The 9,522-nt window shown below is 45.9% G+C and overlaps 2 protein-coding genes across 3 annotated transcripts; both read left to right on the plus strand.

Annotated features, from left to right (window-relative positions):
* The first annotated feature begins 901 nt into the window (after nt 1–901).
* Nucleotides 902–6,480, plus strand: selenot2 (selenoprotein T, 2). 2 transcript variants are annotated; one of them, XM_038699855.1, is made up of 6 exons: nt 908–1,163; nt 2,456–2,566; nt 2,647–2,773; nt 2,864–2,951; nt 5,644–5,777; nt 5,859–6,480. In XM_038699855.1, the coding sequence occupies exons 1-5, from the start codon at nt 949–951 to the stop codon at nt 5,763–5,765; spliced, it is 663 nt and encodes a 220-aa protein (XP_038555783.1). In that variant the 5' UTR covers nt 908–948; the 3' UTR covers nt 5,766–5,777; nt 5,859–6,480. The 2 variants fall into 2 exon arrangements, 1 of the variants encoding a protein (XP_038555783.1); XR_005441982.1 differs by lacking the exon at nt 2,864–2,951 and having other exon boundaries at nt 902–1,163.
* A 671-nt stretch (nt 6,481–7,151) lies between these two features.
* Nucleotides 7,152–9,369, plus strand: exosc3 (exosome component 3). The gene is made up of 4 exons (XM_038699854.1): nt 7,152–7,432; nt 8,064–8,213; nt 8,615–8,766; nt 8,838–9,369. Exons 1-4 carry the CDS (start codon nt 7,208–7,210, stop codon nt 9,043–9,045), a joined length of 735 nt encoding a protein of 244 aa, XP_038555782.1. The 5' UTR covers nt 7,152–7,207; the 3' UTR covers nt 9,046–9,369.
* The last annotated feature ends 153 nt before the right edge of the window (nt 9,370–9,522 follow it).

The raw sequence follows: 9,522 nt of genomic DNA on the forward strand, positions 1-9,522 counted from the left end.
AACGATATAAACTAAATAAATTAAACAGATTAGAGAAAATAAACAACATGTTTCAGAGGAAACGGCAAATAATTAGCTGATTTACAGGAAACTTCCCCCAACCACACCGGAAACAGGTCACAGAACTTCACCATAAAAGAACGAAATACTCAATAATGAAGCTCAGCAGAATAAACTCTCATTAAATGTGTTTGTGCTCTTTCTATTAGAGTTGTTTTTTAAATGACACAAATACGTTCATGAAATTAATCCCTGAACCAGTTTGATTTATTAAATGTAGCATTTATAAAACACATGAAGAACAGGAAAACAAGAAAGATATTTTTACCTCTAGATCCCAAATTATTCATGATTCTGATCCTTTACTTCAAGTAGCAAAACAACACAAATACTCCACAACAAGTAAATGTTTTACTTACGTAAAAGCACAAAAGTCACAAATGTCCATAAATTATAAATCTTCACCAGAGTCCAGTTAACCCTTGAATTTCCTTTCCTTTGTTAATTATAGACTAAAAGTGCTCGTTAAGGATGTAGCCCAATGAGTTATGTTAACTTTTGTTATTAGACAATTATTACTGACGCACAGATGTTTGTAAGAAGCCCTTTAATCTCGCAGCTGGTCGAGCTGGAGGTCATTTTAAATACTTTATGTTCTGTTGGTCCGTTTAATCAATTAAAAAAACATCATGTTTAGTTTGTACTGTCGTATTAATGCAGTAAAAAGTACAAAAGAAGAATTAATACTCAAGCGAAGTACAATTACCTCAGAGCAGTATTTAAACACAGTAACTAAAAAAAATATATATATATATATTTAGTTACTTTCCACCAGAGGACAAAAACCTCTCTGCTCTTTTATTGTGAAATGTCCCCCGGAAGTGGTGTAGTGGATCCTGGTATTCCCGGACAGACCGGTCCCCCTTCTGTTGCTGAACCACAGCAGACATGGCGGAGTTCAGCCAGGCGGGCCTCCTGGCGGCTCTGCTCCTCTTCACGGCCCTCACGGTCCGGGACGTTTATCTCGGTAGATCGAGTGCGCAGCGAGGAGACCAGCAGGCCGACAGCCCCGGCCTCTCCCCGGACACCCCGCCGGATTTAGAGCCCGGGAAGCCCGGCAAGTCCTCCATGTACACCGGGCCCGTGCTCAAGTTCCAGTACTGGTGAGTCCGGAAGCGCTAACAGCGAGCTAACAGTTAGCATCAATAATAATCATGCTCATGTCAGAGGAAGCTAACTGCTAACAGTTAGCATCAATAATAATCTCGCTCCTGTCAGAGGAAGCTAACTGCTAACAGTTAGCATCGTAAAATAATCTCGCTCCTGTAAGAGGAAGCTAACTGCTAACAGTTAGCATCAATTATAATCATGCTCCTGTCAGAGGAAGCTAATTGCTAACAGTTAGCATCAATAATAATCATGCTTCTGTCAGAGGAAGCTAACTGCTAACAGTTAGCATCAATAATAATCTCGCTCCTGTCAGAGGAAGCTAACTGCTAACAGTTAGCTTCAATAATAATCTCGCTCCTGTCAGAGGAAGCTAACTGCTAACAGTTAGCATCAGTAATAATCATGCTCCTATCAGAGGAAGCTAACTGCTAACAGTTAGCATCGTAAAATAATCTCGCTCCTGTCAGAGGAAGCTAACAGTTAGCATCAATAATAATCTCGCTCCTGTCAGAGGAAGCTAACTGCTAACAGTTAGCATCAATAATAATCTCGCTCCTGTCAGAGGAAGCTAACTGCTAAAAGTTATCATCAATAATAATCTCGCTCCTGTCAGAGGAAGCTAACTGCTAACAGTTAGCATCAGTAATAATCATGCTCCTATCAGAGGAAGCTAACTGCTAACAGTTAGCATCGTAAAATAATCTCGCTCCTGTCAGAGGAAGCTAACAGTTAGCATCAATAATAATCTCGCTCCTGTCAGAGGAAGCTAACTGCTAACAGTTAGCATCAATAATAATCTCGCTCCTGTCAGAGGAAGCTAACTGCTAAAAGTTATCATCAATAATAATCTCGCTCCTGTCAGAGGAAGCTAACTGCTAACAGTTAGCATCAGTAATAATCATGCTCCTGTCAGAGGAAGCTAACTGCTAACAGTTAGCATCGTAAAATAATCTCGCTCCTGTCAGAGGAAGCTAACTGCTAACAGTTAGCATCAGTAATAATCATGCTCCTGTCAGAGGAAGCTAACTGCTAACAGTTAGCCTCGTAAAATAATCTCGCTCCTGTAAGAGGAAGCTAACTGCTAACAGTTAGCATCAATAATAATCTCGCTCCTGTCAGAGGAAGCTAACTGCTAACAGTTAGCTTCAATAATAATCTCGCTCCTGTCAGAGGAAGCTAACTGCTAACAGTTAGCTTCAATAATAATCTCGCTCCCGTCAGACTCTAGCGTCGTGGCGGGCCAGGTAAGCCCTCACCTGACAGGTGTGTCCTCTGTGTGTGTCAGTATCTCCTGAGGCTACAGTAAGGTGTTCCAGGAGTACTCCCGGTCCATCAGCCAGCTGTACCCGGACATCCGCATCCAGGGAGAGAACTACCCCCCCACCCCCTTCAACAGGTGAGCTCTCACCTGTGATGTCATGTTGTTGTTGACATGAAGTGAAATCACCTGTACAAACCGGCTCCGCCTCCCCTCAGGTGTGTCGGTAACCTGATCTCCTACCTGAAGCTCCTCGCCATCCTGCTCGTTGTCAGCGGCCAGAACCCCTTCGTCCTCCTCGGCCTCGACACGCCCAGAGCCTGGACCTGGAGTCAGGACAACAAGGTACCAGTCGCCACGGCAACGCATGCTTCAGATGGTCGCCACGGAAACGGGTTTAATGTGCCCCCCCCCCCCACACACACATTTTTTCAGATTTTCTCCTGTCTGATGGCGTTCTTCTTCTGCAACATGATGGAGACGCACTTCCTGTCCACGGGGGCCTTCGAAGTCACGCTAAACGGTGAGTTTTGATTGGACGAGGAGGTGGGGGAGAGGCCTTTTCTACAGTACCTGCTCCTCCCTCCTCCTTCCCACTTCCTTCACGTGGCTCAGCGGCAGGGCTGCGTCTCGAGTTCAATATTTTTTAGGCACCGACCGAATTGCCTCAATACCATCGAGTATCTAAAAATGTCTCGTCTTGCGGTACCAAAGTTCGATACCTAAAGGTCCTTGTTAACGCGAATGAGCCAATAAGCATGCGGCATTCTTGATGTGCCGAAATCTAAAAGTGATTGTAATTGGCTGTGGTGATGTAAACACGAGTTCACGCCGGTTACGCACAGAGACGTGGCTCGTGGATGTAAAAGACGTGGAGAAAATCAAAAGTGTGGCTTGATGCAACAGCGCGCGATTTAATCAATATTTGCGACACGACCAACCTTGACTGTGCGTGGAATAAACTTAAGAGCAGAAAGTTGCTTCGTCTTTGCTGCAAAAAGACAGAGACAGAGTCGTCGTCTCAGCGCCCTACTGTCACCGAGCTGCTTCAACATGCCCACCGTACGAGCAGCGTTGCAACAAGTAGCGCCGTTACTAATTTACCTACATTTCTCAGTAGCTCGGCGGCAGCGTCGCTGTTTTCTGAATCAAATCAAAGCTCTTTTGTTGACAGAGTAGCTTCCACACACGCCATATTTTCCCAAGTATTTCTGAAGGATCAGTAAGTGACGCCACCGCCACAGTGCAGCCGGCGGAAGCGCTTCCGTGTGGCGGTGACATCACGTACCGATCCTTGGGCTGATGTCTGCGACTTTGCTGCACTGGATTAAAGACGCGCTTGTGATAGTTGTCTCCTGGACACCTCGTCCTCTAGTGATATGTAGTGGCAGAAACTCTCTCTCTCTCTCAGGCTTATTGCCATGAATGTTGAGGTTGTTGCCAGAGCACAAATTCACATAAACAATAAAAAATATATAATTAATAAACAATGAAATGACATAAAAACTAAAGAGAAAGGAATAAACACAATACAGGCCTTTGTTACATTGAAAATATGTCTTGGTTTTCAACAAGCAGTTGCATTTAATTATTACTATTTTATTAATTAAAAGCATTAATTACTATTAATGATAATAATGTGATAATTAAGTTTCTTTATACAAACAACAATGGTTCTCCGTTTGTTGAGAATAAAAAATCGAAAAAAGCATCGTTCAGGAACCGGTATGAGCGATGTCAAATAAACTCGACCATCTAAAGGAAAAGTCGCACAGTTCAGATTTTCCATGACGTCATTTCCTCTGGTTTAAGGGTTCCTGCAGGCTTTGCTTATTTTCTGTGCATTTTCCTGCTAAATCGCTCCAATAATTCTCGGATGCTTAATTCTTTTCAAATACAGCTGAAGTCAAATCGTTCCTGTATGTTTGACATCAGCAGCGCCGGCACTTTCCTGAACGGAACGCCACTGTTGAATTTCAGCGTTGTAACGTTACGAGTTGTCGACGTCAACTCAAACCCTGCCCTGCTCGGCGCGAACACACGCGCTTCCTGTTGGCTCGAAGACGCAGTTTAAAGTTAAAAATGTTTGATTACTTTTTCCTACTTGATTTTGGATCATTAAAAAAATGATTCAGTTTTAAAAGCTCAATGAATGCATGAAGTTTCCAAGTCAGTCACTAATCCTGATTTGTCAGAATGGAGCAGCCTCCGTCTGAAGGTCAGGCTGAGGTGCAGAAAGTCCAACTGATTTATTCTTAAATCTTCTTCATGTCAAGTGAAAATCTGCAGCCAAAATAAAACAACAGAATAGAAGATGACAGATCCACATCAGTAACAAGCAGCACATTAAACTCTTTTACTCTTCTGGTGATGCTTCAAGACAACGTTTGAATGAACGTTTGTGAATGTAAGATTTTCCAAAGAAGGTCAAGAAGTTCAAAATATAAAGTCTTTTATCAGAAATTAATATCTGAGCCAGTCAAATGTTCTAAATCTCACCAAAATAATTCAGCACACAATCTGGTGTGACGCCATTTTCTGTCCCCGCTCCTTCCCGGTGTGACGCTGTCTTCTGTCCCCTCTCTCTCTGACCGCTCCTTCCCGGTGTGACGCCGTTTTCTGTCCCCTCTCTCTCTGACCGCTCCTTCCCGGTGTGACGCTGTTTTCTGTCCCCCCTCTCTCTGACCGCTCCTTCCCGGTGTGACGCTGTTTTCTGTCCCCCCTCTCTCTGACTGCTCCTTCCTGGTGTGACGCCGTTTTCTGTCCCCTCTCTCTCTGACTGCTCCTTCCCAGTGTGACGCTGTTTTCTGTCCCCGCTCCTTCCTGGTGTGACGCCGTTTTCTGTCCCCCCTCTCTCTGACTGCTCCTTCCTGGTGTGACGCTGTTTTCTGTCCCCTCTCTCTCTGACCGCTCCTTCCCGGTGTGACGCTGTTTTCTGTCCCCCCTCTCTCTGACTGCTCCTTCCTGGTGTGACGCCGTTTTCTGTCCCCTCTCTCTCTGACTGCTCCTTCCCAGTGTGACGCTGTTTTCTGTCCCCGCTCCTTCCTGGTGTGACGCCGTTTTCTGTCCCCCCTCTCTCTGACTGCTCCTTCCTGGTGTGACGCTGTTTTCTGTCCCCTCTCTCTCTGACCGCTCCTTCCCGGTGTGACGCTGTTTTCTGTCCCCTCTCTCTCTGACTGCTCCTTCCTGGTGTGACGCTGTTTTTGCTCCCTCAGACGTCCCCGTGTGGTCCAAGCTTCAGTCGGGTTACGTCCCGAACATCCAGGAGATCTTCCAGATCCTCGACACCCACTTGAAGATGAACCAGGTGGATCCTGGGAGCTTCCCCTCCACCTAAAGCTGCATGCAGGTAAAGAGCTGTAGCTACAGTCATGTGACCTGGTGGTCAGTGACGCCACACTGACCCTCTCACCTGTCTGTCTCTCCTCAGCCGTGCTGCGTTCACGTGTCCCGGCTCAGTGGGACGTTCGACCGCTGGCGCTCATGAAGGTTTGGCCTAAAAGCAGACTCTGCGGGGCCCGGCCGGATGTCCCTCGCCGCGAAACGAGCGCTCCCTCTGCGCCGGATCACAGCTCGACACTACAGTACCCATAATGCATCTGTCAGCTGGACGCCCAGGCTGATGTCTCTCCTGGATTCTCTTAGTTCTATTTTTTTATTTATTTAGTTTGAGGTTCAGCAGGAGCCAAATAACTCTATGGTACAGTTAGCTTCATGCTAATTAGCCTCTGTCTGGACAGGAAGTACCAGACAGGAAACAGAAATGAATGAATATGAAACATTTTCACTGTCGGTTATTTTTTACGTCATCGTGTCGTCTGAAATAAAAAGAAAAGTTTCCGACTTTAATTCACAATGTGGGGCTTTTAATTTGTAAACAGGAAATGATCTGTGCTTTTATTTTGGTAACTGATTAAAGTAAGCAGTTTGTGAAATTTGTCATTTATATAATCTGATTCATGGACCGATTGTTTTTCATCATGTTTTTCAAAGAGTTCCTCTTTATTGGTCATGGAGCTTTTATCAAATAGAATAAAAGATGATTAAACGTGGAAAGTTTGTTTTATTTGTAACAGATTATAAATATCTATAAAGTTGCATTTAAATATTCAACAGTGAAATGTTACAGTCAGATGATCCTCAGGAGCTACAGGATGTTTCTTATTGATCAAACACTGATCAGGACGTCAGGAACAGAAACAGCGACACCCGGCGGCGACACCTTCAAACAACAAACACCTCCGTGAAGTTAAATAAACCGGACAGGAAGTCAAAGCAAACAATAAATAAAGATAAATTAATGGGATTTAATCAGAACACAAAGTCAGAAACTTTAAATAATCTAAATCAAGTCACATTAAAACTAGAGCTGCAACGATTGATCGATTAGTTATTTTGTTCTCTGATTCAGCTTCTTTCTGTGAGGAAACTGAACAAAACGTCTGGAGCTTTCTGACAGTTTATAGACAGCTGATCTGATCTTTATCTGTCTGAAGCTGCTGAACAAGTAAACCAAAAATTAAATATCAACTTTTTCAGTTTTTCTTTTAGAATCAGTTGAATATTTTCTTACTTTATATTATATTTCTTTCCAAAAGAATCGAAGTCCTCATTTATCTAAACTGAAGACAATATTTCATTATCATACAAAAATAATAATTATTTATTATTTTATTAAGTTCTGTCTACCTAAGGAACACAAACTGTTTCCCGTGTGTCACCTTCATTCCTGTCCGGACAACAACAACAACAACGTGTGTGAGCAGCAGAGCGGTCGACATGTTCTCCTGTCTGAAAGGTAAAGTCGGGGAGGTTTTGTTACCTGGAGATGAATTCTCCTTTGAGGCCGACGACACCATCTCTCTGACGGAGCACGTGAAGCGGGAGAAGGTGGTGTGTGGTCCGGGTCTGCGGCGGAGCGGAGACCGGCTGGTGGTGTGTAAAAGCGGGGTCCTCCGACACAAACAGCCCAACATGTTCTGGATGGACTCTCAGCAGAGGAGGGTGAGACTTCAGAGACGGGGGGCTCCCTGGGACCACTTTAGAAACGTTTTACTGTCACTATTTACAGTAGCTTCTGCTTCACGCAGGACTCCATTTAGAAAACAAGCAATTTAAGCTTTTCTCTCTTGTCAGCACACCTACACGCCTCCTGTGGCAGAACTTTAGACTGAATCAAAGTCCTTGTGGATCGGTCGGGATTACGGCTCAAAGATATTGTTAGCAAGTCTCGCACTGAGCTCTTAAAGTTGAACTTCTTTGATCAGGTCCGCTGTTTAAATCCGTCTCCGAGCTCGCTGAAGCGCGCTGCGCTTTACGGCAGCGAGCAGCGGGAACCAGTCTGAACACTTTAGATTAATCAGTAATAACGTGCCGCTCGGTGAATAAAGTGTACGCCGAATTACTCACAACACCCAGCCCCATGACGAGGGGTATTCTTTTTTTTTCTGACAATAAAACACATCGAGCCAAATTAGTTTGAATTCTAAATTGCCTTCTGTTTGAATGGAGTTCAGCAGATTTCCCAGTAAAAGGCTGTGACTTTAGTGCTAAATGTAAAACACAGCAGATGGTAACAAAGTTTGGTCCGGAGCATTGCATGCTGGGAGTTGAGTGTGTGCCTCTCTGTCCTCAGTATGTCCCCGCTAAAGGAGAGACCGTCATCGGCATCGTGACGGTCAAATCAGGAGACGTCTTCAAGGTGGACTTTGGAGGAAGTGAGCAGGCGTCTCTGTCCTACCTGGCGTTTGAGGGGGCCACCAAGAGGAACCGGCCCAACGTCCAGGTGAGACCCTGAGGACCGACTGTGTTACCTGTGCAGGTGTTTAACCCCTCCCCCTTCTGTGTTACCTGTGCAGGTGTTTAACCCCTCCCCTTCTCTCTGTGTGACCTGTGCAGGTGTTTAACCCCTCCCCCTTCTCTCTGTGTGACCTGTGCAGGTGTTTAACCCCTCCCCCTTCTCTCTGTGTGACCTGTGCAGGTGTTTAACCCCTCCCCCTTCTCTCTGTGTTACCTGTGCAGGTGTTTAACCCCTCCCCCTCTCTCTGTGTTACCTGTGCAGGTGTTTAACCCCTCCCCCTTCTCTCTGTGTTACCTGTGCAGGTGTTTAACCCCTCCCCCTCTCTCTCTGTGTTACCTGTGCAGGTGTTTAACCCCTCCCTCTCTCTCTCTGTGTTACCTGTGCAGGTGGGGGACCTGGTGTTCGCTCAGTTCATCATAGCCAATAAGGACATGGAGCCGGAGCTGGTGTGTATGGACAGTTCAGGACGAGCCAATGGGATGGGAGTGTTTGGCGGCGGCGGTCTGCTCTTCACGGTCTCTCTGGGACTGGTCAGAAGGTAGGAACAGCGTGTCGGTGTCGCGGTCCTCGGACTGGATGGCCCGTACTGACCCCTCTGCCCCCCCTCAGGCTGCTGGCCCCCCGCAGCGAGGTCCGGTCCGACCTGCAGCAGCTGTTCCCCTGCGAGCTGGTGGTCGGGATGAACGGGCGCCTGTGGGTCAAGTCCTCCAGCGTCCAGCAGACGCTCGTCATCGCGAACCTGCTGCAGAGCTGCGACACCATGACGGACCAGCAGCGGCGGCAGCTGTTCAAGAGGGTGGCACAGGGGGCGCTGTAGACCACATCGGACCACGTGCTCCCAGGATGGAGCAGGTTCTGTCTCCTCGGGTCTGAAACTGATCCTCCATCAGGTTTAAAGTCTGCTGGTGTTTATGGAGCCCAAAGGGGTAAACAAATGAGACGCTGTGATTGGCTCTCTGCTCGCGGGATGAAACGGGACATTTTTAAAGAGAAGAAGGATGAAACGTTAAACTTTAGTATTTAATATCAAAACTTCTCCATTTTTGGATCATCGTCTTGTCTTTGATTTTATTTTAGCTGCACGTTTTGTCTTCTCATCTCAGAAAATAAAATTTGAAGGAATCAAAGTCAAAAGTCTGAATTTATGTCTGAGACTGAAGTTCGTTTTCTTTGTTCATCACATGACGACTGAGGAAGGACATGAGATGTGGCTGAAAGCTCTGGTGACGCGATGAAGCAGAGGCCTGTTTCACAAAAGCAGGACTGAGCTGAGACTTGAGTGTGTGTGTGTGTG

This window comes from Micropterus salmoides, unplaced genomic scaffold, assembly GCF_014851395.1.
Source record: "Micropterus salmoides isolate LMB-PRFRI ecotype aquatic unplaced genomic scaffold, ASM1485139v1 Ms_hic_scaffold_5, whole genome shotgun sequence".
NCBI classification, from domain to species: domain Eukaryota; kingdom Metazoa; phylum Chordata; class Actinopteri; order Centrarchiformes; family Centrarchidae; genus Micropterus; species Micropterus salmoides.

What these genes read in the sequence shown, in the direction of transcription:
- exosc3 (XM_038699854.1), top strand. Translation starts at nt 7,208, where the DNA reads ATGTTCTCCTGTCTGAAAGGTAAAGTCGGGGAGGTTTTGTTACCTGGA. An exon ending in GGAACCGGCCCAACGTCCAG is followed by an intron (nt 8,214 to 8,614) that starts GTGAGACCCTGA and finishes TTACCTGTGCAG; the next exon opens with GTGGGGGACCTGGTGTTCGC. An exon ending in TCTCTGGGACTGGTCAGAAG is followed by an intron (nt 8,767 to 8,837) that starts GTAGGAACAGCG and finishes GCCCCCCCTCAG; the next exon opens with GCTGCTGGCCCCCCGCAGCG.